Source organism: Oncorhynchus mykiss, chromosome 5, assembly GCF_057628025.1.
Source record: "Oncorhynchus mykiss isolate SJ-2025 chromosome 5, ASM5762802v1, whole genome shotgun sequence".
NCBI lineage: Eukaryota > Metazoa > Chordata > Actinopteri > Salmoniformes > Salmonidae > Oncorhynchus > Oncorhynchus mykiss.
The window spans coordinates 36,428,207-36,445,182 of NC_143026.1; the positions used below are offsets into that span (position 1 = coordinate 36,428,207).

A 16,976-nucleotide genomic window follows, 5' to 3' on the forward strand; every position below is an offset into this window, starting at 1 on the left:
AAGTGTGAATAGTAATGCAACACACACCTTATACAGCTTTTGAAAACACCAGTTTTAATAACTAAGCATGTACAGCATAGTGAAACCTGTATAATGTACAAATGTATGCAGACACTAATGGTGAACTAATTGACAGCATTTCAGTGAGGATATTACAGCACAAGTTAGTCATATGTACAAGATACACATGGTATACACTGTCCAACAAAATGCTTACTTGCAGGTTCCTTCGACAATGCAGCAATACGAATAGTACGATATGAATGACTGCAAAGTGTAAAGGTAAGACCCCACTGTTGAGGAAACTGACAGATCAGTAAACTATTTTGTCAAAGACTGCCATGCCACTTTGGTCCAAAATAAATCAATTTGCCCAACATCTTACAATACATTAAGGCAGGTATATTACAATTATCCAAAATGTAGACTAGAAATTAAAGTAATTTTGAAAGTTTAAAAGCAGCACCATATTCTGCCATAGGTATTTGAAATTCACATCTAATTCGGACCCACTAGTGGCCAACATACTCAATTAGCAATACTTTATGTGTTAGTAATTACATGAGGATAGTAATGGATGTACAGAACTAGTAACTGATAATTCCCTGTGAGAGATGACCATGGTCACACTTCTGATAGCACCACAGCCCACTGGTGTGGACTATTCATTGGCAGTGTACGTTTTTTTTTCTTTAATAAAAAAAAGCCAAATAAATAATATAAAAAGGCATATCAAATGAATGAAATCAAATATTAACCATGACAACTGAAGAACAATTAATATTTTTGAAAAACAACGTACCCCAAAACACAATAGATTGGGCTAAAGAGCATGCAGATGCCAGGGTTGTGTGGGGTAGAAGCTGTGGGCCACAGCCTGTGGTCAGAGAGGGGACTGGTTGAGGGTGTGGAGCTGATATCAGGATACACTGCGGGCACTGCTCTCTGGTTCAGGGGCATCAGGACGGCGGTCCATATGAGGAGATGTGTACTGGAAGTTACAGCACACGTAGAGGGGGAACGACAAGAGCCGACTGTCCAGGTTCATCACCACATACTCCTGGAAAAGAAACAGGAACAGAATGTAAGTTACAGCCATAATTGTTTCATCCGTTTCAGGCAATACTTAAGACCGAGGTGTTCATTTCAAGAGGGGAGGAAAGTTTCAGAACGTGGATTGTGTGTGGTCTGACTGACCTGGTCTTTCTCCAGGGTGAGAAGCTGGTAACCAGTGGATCGACTACACACCAGCTTCCCACTGTTATCAAAGGAGGCCAGGCGTAACCTGAACATAGACGAACAGCGAATGACAGGTGAGGGCTAGTCCTGATAGAGCACAGGTAAATCACATGGCAGTTACACAGAACATAATTATACCATTACTACTACACACACAATGCATTGCCAACCTTTGACATCTGTAGCTGTCCTATGCGTGTTGTGCTGATCACAGCCTAGGTCCTGTCTGCAGCGTGGAACACTAACCTGTATGCTAGATGCCTCCGAGGCTGCAGACTCACAGCTCCCCCACATGGCTGGCTCAGTGTATTCCTCTTGAACACTATGAAGCGGTTGGTGTAGGTCACTAGCAGGTCAAAGCCAAAGTTGAAACCTGTCCACCGCCAACAGTACTAAGCAAGAATAAAAAGTTAAAACATCCTGTTATTTTATCTTTGCTTTTAAGTGCTTATTATATGATTCAGAATAAATCATAAATGATTTCCTTATTACACAGACTAATGGTTTGACTCACATCTCCATCTTTGGTCAGTTTCCTGCCACACCTCATACTGCTTGACTCAAACTCCTCCTTGTTGGCATCCTGTGGACTACAAACACACGTCTTACTATAGAAAGAAATAGTAATGGCGTCTTTTTGTAGGCACCAACTCTGCCATGGTTCATTGGACAATGCCTACGTAGAAATTAATGTTTTTTTTGGTTAAAATAAGGTCTGGTATATGTTTTGTTCTGTGAAATTATCTTTGTCAGCTAACGTCACTTTTTGTGAATTTTGAAGCATTTATGTAATAAAAAAACAAAGCACATAAAGGTCATAATGAATAAAGCTCTGATTATCTCAGAGTTTATTCCAAAACCCTATTCTTTCCCCATTAATTTCCGCCATAGGGACGGCCGAACGAACCAGAGGTAACTAATTTCCGGGTTTTAGGACTACAAGCTGGCGAGCTCTATTCTAGCGGAAATATATTTTCAGTAACTGAAAGTGGCAGATTGGCATTAATGTTGTCATGGTACGATGTTGCTGGTTTGGAGATCCAGTTCTCACCCATTGTCATTGTCGTGCTCCGTCCGTAGCATGGCAAACCACTGGCTCTTGTACACGGAAGTCAGCCAATCTGTGGTATGAGGCGTTGTACAGAGTAGATAAAAAAATTACTACAAAAACAGTTAAGTGAATGTGAAACATAAACCACTAGCCAATCATCAACCTTACCGGGTGGGAGAATATTGTCTCTCTCCAGGATGCGTGCAGACGCCAGGTCGTTGATGATGTATTGAAGGCGCACATGTCTGAAGACGGGAGTAAAGGGAGCGCCGTCCTCTGTTTTTAAGAAGGGCTCCTCCTCTCCCAACTCTGCAACAGCATGCATGTAAGGTTCATTAGAAAAGACTGGTCAGCCAGCGTCTGTCTATTCTACAACTCCTTGTTCAGACAGGCTTGTAGCTCGCTGTGACATGCACTGTGGAACAGAACGTACCAGTTCTACGTTTGCAAAGCCAGGTGTCAGCGTCCGCCAGCAGTTGCTTGATGGGACCGTCCCAGGATGGATTGAGCTGCAGGAACATCCACTGAGGAGAGGCAGAGTTACAAAGAGAGGGTATGAATGAGAACGAAAGAATGGGGAAGGGGGAGATAAATCAACGGTCTTCCTTACAGTAGACAGCCCAAAAGGCTGCAGTAGTACCTTTTTCAGGGCTGTGTAGACGTCCATCTCCACCTGCATGACGAAGAGGTCAGACGACTGGATCAGCGGTTCCATCACGTCCGCTCTGCAGATACAGCACACACCCTGCTCACTGACCACACAACACGTAGCCTCTATTACCAGTATGTACAACAGTTCTTGTGCTTACGTTGCTTCCAGAGGCAGCTTGGAACTCGGTAGTGACTTACAGTTGACCGGGGTAGCTCTAGCAGGGCACAAATTTGATGAACTGACTTGTTGGGAAGGTGTCATCCTATGACGGTGCCACGTTGAAAGTCACTGAGCGCTGCAGTAAGGCCATTCTACTGCAAATGTTTGTCTATGGAGATTGCATGGCTGTGTGCTCAATTTTATACACCTGTCAGCAACAGGTATGGCTGAAATAGCCGAATCCACTAATTTGAAGGGTCCACATACTTTTGTGTATATAGTGTATAAGCCTTAGGGAAAAATATGAAAACATTAAAGAGACGCACCCTAGCTCCTTCATCAGGTCAACATTCTGATGGGTCATGAGGTTATTGAGGAGCCATTCCTGACACCTGCAGGAGACACACAAGCATAAGCATGTAGAGCGAGACAAAAATAATTAAAATGTGTAATATTATTCAATAGGAGTGTAATAATGGGGCTTACTTCTTCATAACCGAGTCCAGGCCATAGATGCTGGCAGAGGAGTAATAGCCACACACAGTCTTGACACTGACGTTCTCTTTCATTGTCTCGCCACATTGCTGGATCAGACCATCCTGCAAAAACACAAAGGCATGGCTTTGATTATCTATTATCATTCAGAAAATTCCATTCCAGCAACTTTCAACTCACACATATCACCATCATCACTACATTGTATACAGTTACATTCCATGTAAAATATACTGAAGTGTGATAATGACCATCTACTGACCAGTTGGAGCATACAAGCTGCTGCTAGGATACTGACCACCCTGCTGGGCTTGATCAGAACATCATCCCGGTACAGAGATCCAAACACTACCTGCAGAGCTAAAAACACACACACACACACACACAAAAGACAAATGTGTATAGTAACTGCAAAAAAGAAGTTCAGTGACATAAACAAAGCGATTTGTAGTATTTTATTCCTGACAGAAGTATTGTAGGACTCGAGTCCGACTCGAGTCCCGATTTTCATGACTTGTGACTCAACCATTAGTGACTGGGATTCTCCTCTCACGTGACTTGTATTTGCACTTTGACTACTATGATAAGCAGAATTTTAGCAACATTGGGTGCACATATCTGCAAGGGTTCTGTTCTGTTCTCTAGCAGCGGGAAGGATGCGCCACACCCGGCACACGCAGTCGACATCAGCTGGTGAGCTGCAGGGCAGCAAGTGATGATTGTGGGCAGACAAGCAGCAGGCTCCGCTTCGATCATTGGCTAAGCGACACATCGCGCAAACGACTGTCTTGCTTCCACGTAAGCACCAGTCAACTGTTTAGCTTTGCCTGGTTAAGAAACACAAAGTGCTTTAAGAAATTGAAAACAATACTAGTATCGAGTTTTAACTCGTGACTCGACCATTGATGACTCGGACTCCAGTCATAGGGACCTCTAGACTCGACATGGACTCAAGGTTTAGTGACTCGACGACAACACTGCCTGACAGTGACTTAAGTCCTCACCCTCTGTGTCGATGTTCTGGTCTGGGATCTCTAACGGTATGACCATCATGTTGGACTCCTTCCAAGATCCACTGAACATGCTGGAGAAATACCCCGACTACATAATGAAAACACAGGGAGGAGAGAGGGAGTGGAATGAGTCACAGGCATTGGCTTTGTTGAGACTTCAGTGTGTAGTGTACACAGAACAGTGCACTAACCTGGCACAGGTAGACTTTGTGCAGGTTCCACTCTTGCCCAAGGGCACAGATGCGGATGTCACTGTTCTCACCGTTCAGGAACAAGGTCTGATAGATGTACTTAGAAGTGCTCTTTAGCTTCTTCCTGTTACAATTCCAAAACAAACCAGCAGAGGGCAGGTCAAGGTTAGAAACAGGCTGGCCATATGAAAGACATGAAAGATGTGTGAATACCTCGCCTGTGCTGTGAAGGGCTCTCTACACAGTCTACGCAAACAGAGTAGACTGCGTCGCGTTCCAAAAATTCTGCCGCACACATGTACGTGGAACTATGTAGAGCGTGCCGCAAACGGGGCTCCGTTTGTATAGACCTTTAGTGTGTTTTTCTCTTACTCTGTTTTGCTGTGTGTGTGTGTCACCTGTGTTTATGAAGTTGTGTGGCTCTTCTCACCTCCGTGGTGTGTCCAGTAAGGCATCTTCCTCATCAGGCTCACTGTCACAGTCACAGTGTGCAGTCCGTTTCCTCTTTCTGCACTCGCATCCATGCTTGCCACTGGCACATGCAGTCTCAACTGCTTCCTCCGGATCCTGGGAGGAGGCCTGCATGCGGCTGCCCAGGGTGCCCATCTTTCCCCTGCACACTACACTCAAAACAAGACCGTCAGCATGGATGCATTGTAATTTACGAGCTTCCCTACGCAGGGGCAAACTAGATTAGGTCACTTTTTTGTTGATGAGTAAATATTTCTTAAAGTTATCTAGGTTCAGACCTGGAGAACTTTCGCAGTTATTTATATACACTACATGAACAAAAGTATGTGGACACCTGCTCGTCGAACATCTCATTCCAAAATCATGGGCATTCATATAGAGTTGGACCCCCCTTTGCTGCTATAACATCATCCACTCTTCTAGGAAGGCTTTCCACTAGATGTTGGGACATTTCTGCAGGGACTTGCTTCCATTCAGCCACAAGAGCATTAATTAGGTTGTGCACAGATGTTGGCAGTCGGCGTTCCAATTCATCCCAAAGGTGTTCAATGGGGTTGAGGTCAGGGCTCTGTGCAGGCCAGTCAAGTTCTTCCACACCGATATCAACAAACCAGTTCTGTATGGACCTTGCTTTGTGCACTGGGGCATTGTCATGCTGAAACAGGAATGGCCTTCTCCCAAACTGTTGCCACAAAGTTGGAAGAAAATAATCGTCTAGAATGTCATTGTATGCTGTAGTGTTAAGATTTCCCTTCACTGGACCTGAGGGGTTTAGCCCAAACCATGAAAAACAGCCCCAGACTGTTATTCCTCCTCCATCAAACTTTACAGTTGGTACTATGCATTGTGGCAGGTAGCATTTTCCTGGCATCCGCCAAACCCAGATTTGTCCGTTGGACTGCCAGATGGTGAAGCGTGATTCATCCCTCCAGAGAACACGTTTCACTGCTCGAGTCTACTGGCAGCTAGCTTTACACCACTTCAGCCGACGCTTGGCATTGCGCATGGTAATCTTAGGCTTGTATGCGGCTGCTCGGCCATGGAAATCCATTTCATGAAGCTCCTAACAAACAGTTATTGTGCTGATGTTGCTTCCAGATGCAGTTTGGAACTTGGTAGTGAGTGTTGCAACCGAGGACAGACAATTTTACAAAATTACTCAGTGGTCCCGTTCTGTGAGCTTGTGTGGCCTACCACTTCGTGGCTGAGCTGTTGTTGCTCCTAGACGTTTACACTTCAATAACAGCACTTACAGTTGACATTGGCAGCTCTAGCAGGGCAGGAATTTGCCTAATTGACTTGTTGGAAAGGTGACATCCTATGACAGAGACACGTTGAATGTCACTTATTTCTTCAATAAGGCCATTCTACTGCCAATGTTTGTCTATGGTGATTGCATGGCTTTGTGCTCGATTGTATGCACTTGCCAGCAACGGATGTGGTTGAAATAGCCTAATCCAGTAATATGAAGGGGTGTCCACATACACTATATATACAAAAGTATTTCGAAAGCATAAATGATAAACATAATTAAGTCCTGTCCTCTGACATCAACAATACTGCGGTAGCAAACTGCGGTAGCTAGCTAACAACCTCAGGCACTGTGTCCAGCTATCATTGTTTTTGTTGTTGCCACAGCTCCTTAGCTAGCTACCTACACAACACAGCTAGCTACTTTAGCGTACGACCGGGTAGCTAATAAATGCAATAGCTAGATAATTTACGATATACAGAAACTTAACTTACCTGATATATATAACAAGGCAAACCCGTCGTCTAGCAAGCTTTGTTGACAATTAATTTAAACACGCCTAGCTATGTTGCTAGCCAGCTTAGCTGTGACAGGTCACAGACGTAATTTATCTACTGTTAGCTAGTACAGTATTTAAACAACAAGCCTTCTCAGCAAAAAAAAAAAAAATTGGGACAAAGAAGTAATTTAGCACCAGATATTGCGGAGCTAGTTAATCCGGCCAAATACGATCTACCAATAGCCTGAACATCATTAGTAATGTTTAAAATTATATTTCAAGAACCATTGTCAAATTGTCTTCCTATTTTCCATAGTTAAAACGATGCAGATAACACAGGCTCACAATTTGTCTTCTTCTAGCCTGCTAACTATGATGTGCCTCACACGCTTCGGCGCATTATTGCCATCTACTGTACTATAGGTGATATGCAGATTTGGACAGGCTAACTGTTGCTAGCTAGTGTGGGAATATGTTTATATTGGATTATTGTTCAACCAGATTTATATATTTAAAAAATGTGTAGGTGACCAATGACCACTCACAGAAACAATGCAATGTTATTTCAGGAGGTAATTTAGATTTGTTTTATTAACCATCTACAAAGACCATTCTCATCCCAACCGCTGTCGTCATATCATTTCCAGATCCCCACTAGCAGTAGTAGATGTGTCTCGTGAAAAAAAAAACAATAGACGCTGAGCACGGTTTCAGGTTCCCAGTCGATTTTCCAGACAGCCTTTCTTTGAACACGGGCTGACACGTACCCAACTGTTTACTTGTGTTGAAAAAACTCCCTAGGAAAAGGAGGTGCCTTCTTCTGCTAGGTTGACATCCCTGTCCATATATCTAGTGTTTTTTGTGGTTGCATAACCGAGTTAAGTATGGAGGCAAGGGCGTGCGACAATGCTGCTACAGGTATGTAACAATTGTTGCTTTGCAGCTCTGCTTTCAGTAAATTGTTACACTGTTTATAGCAAGGTGAGATTTAGCTTGAGTAATACGTGAATTACGGTGAGAGAGTTGCATTACATCCTTATACGTGCAACATACGCAATGAGTTTGTAATCAGGATAAACAATTAAGTGTTTATATTTATTTTAATTGTGTCTTATGGTTTTTAGTGCATTGTGGAATTTACATATAGTACACAACACATACCTATTGCATTCTTGTGAACAGTAGGGTAAAGATGTTTCTCTTATGAAGTGTGAAATGGCTTAGGTGCTCCTTTCATTGAGTAGTCTTCAGAACAGGGGGACTCTTCTGGGAGTAGTGATGAAGGGACCATGGACAAGGACACGGCACCAACAGCAGAGAGGGTAGTGGAAAGTGAGAGCAGGATGAAGCATCTGTTTGGGTTTGAGAAGGAGGACCTGTCCTCCTGGCATCACCTGGTGTATCTCCTAAACCGCCCGACTTATCCTGCTTTACTGGGCATCTTCCACTTCCTGTTTGGTGAGCTGTCAGTCATTTTCACTAAGCTTAGTTATCCTGAGTCAAAAGGGCTGCAGGATCTGTCATTTTAATTTGTGCCTGAGAATGCTTTAGCCACCTGGCTTCCCTCTCTTCAACTTCCTGCAGCCGCTGCCTCTTGATTATATGTACCTGGTCTATGTGATGATTCTCTTTAGTAGGTCAAGTTCTGATTCAGTGATTAGAACAGCAACTGTATGCTATCCCCTTTGTGTGTGTGTCTTTTAATGAGAGCATCAATGTTCAATTTCTATGTTTGGGTCTTCTTTATGGGTGCTGTGGGAATCATGCTGGGCTGTTTCTACCACTTCTCCTGTCTCATGTTCATATCCACCTACTGGTACATCTTCTTCCTGGACAAAACAGCATGGAACGGCCTCATTGGCTTCCAGCTGACATTCATGGGATGCCAATAGATATTGGTGAGTAGTTAACCTCTTATGAAACCATTGTACTAAAGAGCTGTTAGGTATAATATATTTGGTTGATTGACATTCTTTTTTTTCAGTGTGCGTGTGTGTGTGTCAGTGTGTGTGTGTCAGTGTATGCACACTTATGTACATACGGTACCAGTCAAAAGTTTGGACACACCTAATCATTCAGGAGTTTTTCATTCTTTATTATTTTCTACATTGTAGAATAATAGTGAAGATATCAAAACTTATGAAATAACACATATGGAATTATTTTGCAACCAAAAAAGTGTTAAACAAAAATATATTTGAGATTCTTCAAAGAAGCCACCCTTTGCCTCGATGACAGCTTTGCACACTTTGCATTCTCTCAACCAGCTTAATGAGGAATGCTTTTCCAACAGTCTTGAAGAAGTTCCCACATATGCTGAGCACTTGTTGGCTACTTTTCCTTCACTCTGCGGTCCAACTCATCCTAAACCATCTCATTTCAGTTGAGGTCGGGTGATTGGAGGCCAGGTCATCTGATGCAGTTCCAGATGGGATGGCGTATCTCAGCAAAATGCTGTGGTAGCCATGCTGGTTAAGTGTGCCTTGAATTCTAAATAAATCACAGACAGTGTCACCAGCAAAGCACCCCCACCCCATCACACCTCCTCCTCCATACTTCACGGTGGGAACCACATATGCGGAGATCATCCTCCATCCTCACCTACTCTGAGTCAGTTGGAACCAAAAATCTCAAATTTGGAATAATGTGCATTGCTCCTGTGTTTCTTGGCCCAAGGAAGTATTTTCTTCATATTGGTGTCCTTTAGTAGTGTTTTTTATGCAGCAATTCGACTTGATTCACTCAGTCTCCTCTGAACAGTTGATGTTGAGATGTGTCTGTTACTTGAACTCTGTGAAGCATTTATTTAGGCTGCAATTTCTGAGGCTGGTAACACTTGATGGTTTTGGCGACTGCACTTGAAGAAACTTTAAAAGTTCTTGACATTTTCCGGATTGATTGACTTTCATGACTTAAAGTAATGATGGACTGTCGTTTCTCTTTGCTTATTTGAGTTGTTCTTGCCATAATATGTACTTGGTCTTTTACCAAATAGGGCTATCGTCTGTATACCATCCCTACCATGTCACGACACAACTGATTGGCTTAAATGCATGAATTCACTTAACAAGGCACACGTGTTAATTGAAATGCATTCCTGGTAACTACCTTGTGAAGTTGGTTGAGAGAATGCCAAGATGTGTGTTATTTCATAGCTTTGATATCTTCACTATTATTCTACAATGAAGAAAATAGTAAAAACCCTTGAATGAGTAGGTGTGTCCAAACTTTTGACTGGTACTGTATATTATTATTTTCAGGTCAATAGATGGATTACGTAATCCTAAGAAAAACAATGCCCAAGTGCCACTTTAGAACTGTACTCTTCTGAGGTTTCAGGTCTGTGCCAAATTCATTATATTGAATCCATGGAAACTTGTCTTCATTACTACTCTATTAAAATTATCTGCCTAATTACATATGTGTGATAAACTTTTAGGATGCTCCTATAATATGAATATCTTGATATATGTCCTTGGCAGATTTCCATAGTACACTTCATTGCTGGAATCAAGAAATTGGATGCAGACTGGGTGGGGAATATTTCATGTCATACTTGGCACACCATTGGCTTTTTTTACCCTTTCAGGTTAGTTAAACAGGGCCCTGCTCTGTCATGTTTTGCACGGCTTGCACGGCAAACTGCCCCAATCTGACAAGATTGTATGCGTTTTTATCCTGTGTGTCTGTCCCACAGGATGATTCTGCCTAATGAAACGGTGAGTCTACTGGTTGTCCATGGAGGTGGTCTTCGTCTGGATCTGTCCTTTTGGCATTTTCTTTGTCAGTTACTTTCACTGTATGAATTCCCAACTCTTCAGCATCGGTGAGAACCCATTGATTAATTGTATTTAGTTATGGTAACGAATGAGCAAATATTATAATTCAAACTACAAAATCCGTGAGGGCTAATTGTAATTACTAAGCCTAGTCATTAAACGATTGCATTGATAAGTATTTCCTTATCACTTATTTTTATTTTTTATTTAACCTTTATTTAACTAGGCAAGTCAGATAAGAACAAATTCTTATTTACAATGACGGCCTAACCTTGAGGGCAACATAATGCAAGCAGTCTCCTGTGTCCCAGAAAGCATTTCAAAGCTATCTTTTCTATAATGATCCACTATTTAAGTTAATCTATAATCCCCTATTGATCACATTGTCCTTTATTTTATCCCCAGGTATGTTTGCCTACGCCATGCTGGCCATGAGTCCTGTCTTCTGCTACCCCGACTGGCCCAGGAACTTCTTTAGTCGCTTCCCAGAGTTCCTCATGCCAGTGCTGCCACTCACATCTCCTTCCCCACAGCCCAGCATCCCCTGTGTTTACCCAGAGACCCAAAACACCTCTACAGGATCCATCCTGCCCCCAAGGCCTCCAAAACACGGTTTAAACACAAGCTGGCAACTCTGTTCACCATTCTGTACCTGGCTGAACAGTTCTTCCTGCCTTACTCTCACTTCATCACACAGGTACTACTCCTGTAGAAACGGAGGATGAGTTTGTGATAAACTAGTAGTCCTTTCCATGTATTGAATTAAGAAAAAGCCCTGATTTGATTGTCACAGTTGGGAGTCACTGAGTGTACCACTGTCAGCTAAAGTTATTTCCCAACTCTACGGGTTACCAGAATAATTGCTCAATCAGTGTCAACATTGCTATCCGTCAGCACCAAACAGTAGCGTAGACTAGCTTGAGTCAGCAGAACGATGGGAGTTGCAGAGGGGTGTGGAACGAGGCTTTGTAGAAGTAAAACTGGTCCATACATTCTGCTGTCCTGATCTGGAGTGCAGTTCTGTTTTTTATTTGACCTGTATTTATCTAGGCAAGTCAGTTAAGAACTAATTCTTATTGTCAATGAAAACCCACTGTTCATAGGTTAACTGCCTTGTTCAGGGGTAGTAGAAAGGGATCTTATACTGTCCCTTATAATATTCCTTACATACAGCTGAAGTCAGAAGTTTGCATACACCTTCACCAAATACATTTAAAGTCAGTTTTTCACAATTCCTGACATTTAATCCTAGTAAAAATTCACTGTTTTAGGTGTTAGATCACCACTTTATTTTAAGAATGTGAAATGTCAGAATAATGGTAGAAGGAATTATTTATTTCAGCTTTTATTTATTTCATCACTACGCCAGTGGGTCAGAAGTTTACATGCACTCAATTAGTTTTTGGTAGCATTACCTTAAATAATTTAAACTTGTGTCAAACGTTTTGGGTAGTCTTCCACAAGCTTCCCACTATAAGTTGGGTTAATTTTGGCCCATTCCTCCTGACACCTGGTGTAACTGAGTCAGGTTTGTAGGCCTCCTTGCTTTTTCAGTTCTGCCCACACATTTTCTATAGGATTGAGGTCAGGGCTTTGTGATAGCCACTCCAGTACCTTGACCTTGTTGTCCTTAAGACATTTTGCCACAACTTTGGAAGTATGCTTGGGGTCATTGTCCATTTGGAAGACCCATTTGCAACCAAGCTTCAACTTCCTGACTGATGTCTTGAGATGTTGCTTCAATATATCCACAAAATATTCCTACCTAATGATGCCATCTATTTTGTGAAGTGCACCAGTCCCTCTCTCAGCAAGCACCCCCACCACATGATGCTGCCACCCCTGTGCTTCACAGTTGGGATGGTGTTCTTTGGCTTGCAAGCCTCCCCCTTTTTCCTCCAAACATAACGATGGTCATTATGGCCAACAGTTCTATTTTTGTTTAATCAGACCAGAGGACATTTCTCCAAAAAGTACGATATTTGTCCCCATGTGAAATTGCAAACCGTAGTCTGGCTTTTTTATGGCGGTTTTGGAGCGGTGGCTTCTTCCTTGCTGAGCGGCCTTTCAGGTTATGTCGATATAGGACTTGTTTTACTGTGGATATAGATACTTTTGTACCTGTTTCCTCCAGAATCTTCACAAGGTCCTTTGCTGCTGTTCTGGGATTGATTTTCACTTTTTGCCCCAAAGTACGTTCATCTCTAGGAGACAGAAGGCATCTCCTTCATGAGCGGTATGACGACTGCGTGGTCCCATTGTGTTTATACTTGCGTACTATTGTTTGTACAGATGAACATGGTACCCCTTCAGGCATTTGGAAATTGCTCCCAAGGATGAACCAGACTTGTGGAGGTCTACACATTTTTTTTCTTAGGTTTTGACTGATTTCTTTTGATTTTCCCATGATGTCAAGCAGAGAGGCACTGAGTTTGAAAGTAGCCTTGAAATACATCCACGGGTACACCTCCAATTGACTCAAATTATGTCAATTAGCCTATCAGAAGCTTCTAAAGCCATGACATCATTTTCTGGAATTTTCCAAGCTGTTTAAAGGCACAGTCAACTTAGTGACCAGAAAATAGCTGTGCAGCAACGCTCCCCATTCAACCTGACAGCTTGAGAGGATCTGCAGAGAAGAATGGGAGAAACTCCCCAAATACAGGTGTGACAAGCTTGTAGTGTCATACTCAAGAAGACTCGAGGCTGTAATCACTGTGCTTCAACAAACTACTGAGTAAAGGGTCTGAATACTTATGTAAATGTGATATTTCAGTTTTTAGCTTTGTCATTATGGGGTATTGTGTGTAGATTGATGAGGGGGAAAAAATATTTAATACATTTTAGAATAAGACTATTATAACAAAATGTGGAAAAAGTCAAGGGGTCTGAATACTTTCCGAAGGCACTGTGTGTGTGTGTGTGTGTGTACATTGAGTATACAACAAATTAAGAACACCTGCTCTTTCAAGACAGACTGACCAGGTGAATCCATGATCCCTTACTGATGTAATTTGTTAAATCCACTTCAATCAGTGTAGGTGAAGGGGAGGAGACAGATACACAAAAATCTTTTTTTTTTTACGTCTGCCATTCAGAGGGTGAATGGCCATTACATAAAATTGAAGTGCCTTTGAACTGGGTATGGTATTAGGTGCCAAGCGCACCAGTTTGTGTCAAGAACTGCAGCGCTGCTGGGTTTTTCATGCTCAACCGTTTCCTGTGTGTAGGAAGAATGTTGGCTGAATGGACATCCAGCCAACTTGACACAAATGTAGGAAGAATTGGAGTGAACATGCACCAGCATCTCTGTGGAACGCTTTTGACACCTTGTCGATTCCATGCCCCAATGAATTAAGGCTGTTCTGAGGGTAAAAGTGTCGGGGAGTGCAACTCAATATTAGGAAGGTGTTCCTAATGTTTGGTATGTTCAGTGTGATATATACTGAACAAAAATATAAAACACAACAGTGCAACAAGTTCAATGATTTTCCTGAGTTACAGTTCATATAAGAAAGTCAGTCAATTGAAATAAATAAATTAAGCCGTAATCTATGGATTTCACATGACTGGGCAGGGGCGCAGCCATAGGTGGGCCTGGGAGAGCATAGGCCCACCCATTTGGGAGCCAGGTCTCAGCCAATCAGAATGAGTTATTCCCCACAAAAAGACAGACTGAAAGAAAGAGACAGAAATACTTCTCAGTGTCATCAGCTGTTTGGGTATCTGGTCTCAGATGATCCCGCAGGTGAAAGAAGCTGAATGTGGAGGTCTTGGGCTGGCATGGTTACACATGGTCTGCGTTTGGACGCACTGACAAATTCTCTAAAACAATGTTATGATGAACATTAAAATCTCTGGCAACAGCTGTGGTGGACTTTCCTATAGTCAGCATGCTAATTGCAAACTCTAATGATAATCCATCCACCGGACAGGTGTGGCATACCTAGGTAAATGAGAAATGCTCACTAACAGGGATGTCAAAAAAATATATATAAACACAACATGTAATGTGTTGTTTCAAGAGCTAAAATAAAAGATCTATGAAATTTTCCATATGCACAAAATGCTTATTTCTCTAAAATGATGTGCACAAATGTGTATATATATTGCTTTTTGACCTCGGGCTATAACAACTGGACCAATGGCCTGTATGGGTACTCCTGGAATATGATGGTTCACTCTCGCTGTGGAAAACATGGGGAATGTGACACTGAGGAGTATAAGCTCAAGTCGATCCATTCAACATCCCATCTGAACAATGATGGCACTCTGGGTCTGATTTTAAGTGAATTACATACAGAGAGTCATCAGCCCTACATACAGTAGGACCTCAGAGATAAGAACACGTTGGGAATGGAGGTCGCCCATAATGTTCATTCATTCACTTAACACCTTTCTAGAAAATATTGATTGCGTATATCTTATTTAATTATGAACTTTTCTGTGACAGTATCTGGGAGAAGGCGGATCTGAGTACCTCATGCTGCAATACTCATGAAGGTGTTATGACTGGTTCCATAAAGGTGTTGTGAATGTCTTATGTATACCCCATTCATGTGGCGTTCATGTTTTGTGTGTGCGTATTTACATGTTCTGAAATAGTTCTGTGGTGCACCTGTAGGTGTTCACTCAGAGTCGGCGGTGGAAGGACCATGGGGACATGCTGAAGCAGTATGCCACCTGCCTGAGCCGCCACCTGCCTCACTACAACATCTCTGACCCAGAGATCTTTGACATCTGGGTGTCCATCAATGAACGCTTCCAACAACGGTACAACATGGCCTTTTTGTGATCTTTCACATCCTCCACATGGATAGAAATGTTCTTCGCAGTTTGGTCTTGAATTCTCTTTTCCCTTCAGTTAGGATCTTTGACCCCCGTGTGAACATTGTGAAGGCAGACTGGTCACCATTACGCCCAAATCCATGGCTCTGTTGGTGGACCTCTCTCCCTAGAGGAGAAAGTTTCAGGAGATAGAGGACTCTTTGGACAACCAGACAGTCTTCATCGCAGACTTCCCAGGTTCGGGGTCTCCCCCTCTCCCTCATTGTTTTCCATTGAGAGTAATTATATTTTAGTCATTTAGCAGACTCTCATCCAGAGCGACTTAGTGCATTCATTTTAAGATAGCTAGGTGGGACAACCACATCACAGGCATAGTAAATAGACTTTTACTCAAGGTGAGGAAAGAGGGGGATTATTTAAGATACTCTTTGAAGAGGTAGGGTTTGAGGTGCCTTCAGAAGATCGGCAGGGACTCAGCTGTCATAGCTTCACGGGGAAGCTGGTTCCACCATTGAGGTGCCAGGACAGAGAAGAGTTTGTACTGGCCTGGGGCTGAGCGGGAGCTGCCCTACTGTAGGAATGGGAGGGCCAAGAGACCAGCGGTGGTGTAGGGTTTGAGCATAGCCTGAAGGTAGGGAGTGGCAGTTCCTCTTGCTGCTCTGTTGGCAAGCACCATGGTCTTGTAATGGATGCAAGTTTCGCCTGGAAGCCAGTGGAGTGTGTGGAGGAGCGGGGTGACATGGGAGAACTTGGGAAGGTTGAAAACCAGGAGGGCTGCAGCGTTATGGATAAGTTGCAGGGGTTTTGATGGCACAAGCTAGGAGAGAGTCACTGCTTTGATGTTTGTAGAGAACGACAGGGTGTTGTCCAGGGTCACACCAAGGTTCTTTGCACACTCGGAGGCTGACACTGTGGAGTTGTCAATCGTGATGGAGAGGTCTTTGAGCGGGCAGGCCTTCCCCGGGTGGAAGAGCAGCTCCGTCTTGTCGAGGTTGAGCTTGAGGTGGTGGGCCGACATCCAAGCTGAGATATCTGCCAGGCACGCAGAGATGGGTGTCGCCACCTGGGTGTCAGAAGGGGGGAGAAAGAGAAAAGTAGTTGTCATCCTTATAGTAATGATAGGAGAAACCATGTGAGGATATGACGGAGCCGAGTGGCTTGGTGTATGGAAAGAATAGGAAAGGGCCAACATGGTGATTACTGATTCCTCACCAAAGCACATTTCAATCCTAGTCATGCATGTGTTGGTTCGTCTTGCCTCTAGGTCTCCACCTAGATAACTATGTCAGTGAGGACCTGGGCAACACCAGTGTGCAGGTGCTGCAGGGCCTGCTGAATGTTGAGATAGTGGATGAGAAGGAGAACTACACGCTCCAACCTGGAGTGC

The 16,976-nt window shown here is 43.1% G+C and overlaps 2 protein-coding genes across 9 annotated transcripts; one reads left to right on the top strand and one right to left on the bottom strand.

Moving 5' to 3' along the window:
• Positions 1–33: 33 nt before the first annotated feature.
• Positions 34–7,803, bottom strand: gmcl1 (germ cell-less 1, spermatogenesis associated). 7 transcript variants are annotated; one of them, XM_090234674.1, is made up of 16 exons: positions 7,018–7,564; positions 5,231–5,420; positions 4,801–4,924; positions 4,601–4,697; positions 3,859–3,956; positions 3,588–3,700; positions 3,428–3,493; positions 3,100–3,156; positions 2,931–3,015; positions 2,724–2,814; positions 2,459–2,599; positions 2,291–2,360; positions 1,754–1,829; positions 1,486–1,631; positions 1,198–1,285; positions 34–1,060 (listed from the first exon to the last, which is right to left on the bottom strand). In XM_090234674.1, exons 2-16 carry the CDS (start codon positions 5,404–5,406, stop codon positions 920–922), a joined length of 1,569 nt encoding a protein of 522 aa, XP_090090800.1. In that variant the 5' UTR covers positions 5,407–5,420; positions 7,018–7,564; the 3' UTR covers positions 34–919. The 7 variants fall into 7 exon arrangements, with proteins under 7 accessions (XP_090090800.1, XP_021458282.1, XP_021458281.1 ...); XM_021602607.3 differs by lacking the exon at positions 3,100–3,156 and having other exon boundaries at positions 7,018–7,803; XM_021602606.3 differs by lacking the exon at positions 3,100–3,156 and having other exon boundaries at positions 2,931–3,042.
• On the top strand, positions 7,716–15,833 carry LOC110523693 (vitamin K-dependent gamma-carboxylase-like). 2 transcript variants are annotated; one of them, XR_016496036.1, is made up of 7 exons: positions 7,716–8,920; positions 10,283–10,361; positions 10,505–10,611; positions 10,720–10,848; positions 11,207–11,498; positions 15,426–15,574; positions 15,666–15,833. XR_016496036.1 is itself a non-coding variant. In XM_090234676.1 (6 exons), the coding sequence occupies exons 4-6, from the start codon at positions 10,761–10,763 to the stop codon at positions 15,469–15,471; spliced, it is 426 nt and encodes a 141-aa protein (XP_090090802.1). In that variant the 5' UTR covers positions 7,716–8,920; positions 10,283–10,361; positions 10,505–10,611; positions 10,720–10,760; the 3' UTR covers positions 15,472–15,589. The 2 variants fall into 2 exon arrangements, 1 of the variants encoding a protein (XP_090090802.1); XM_090234676.1 differs by lacking the exon at positions 15,666–15,833 and having other exon boundaries at positions 15,426–15,589.
• Positions 15,834–16,976: the final 1,143 nt, after the last annotated feature.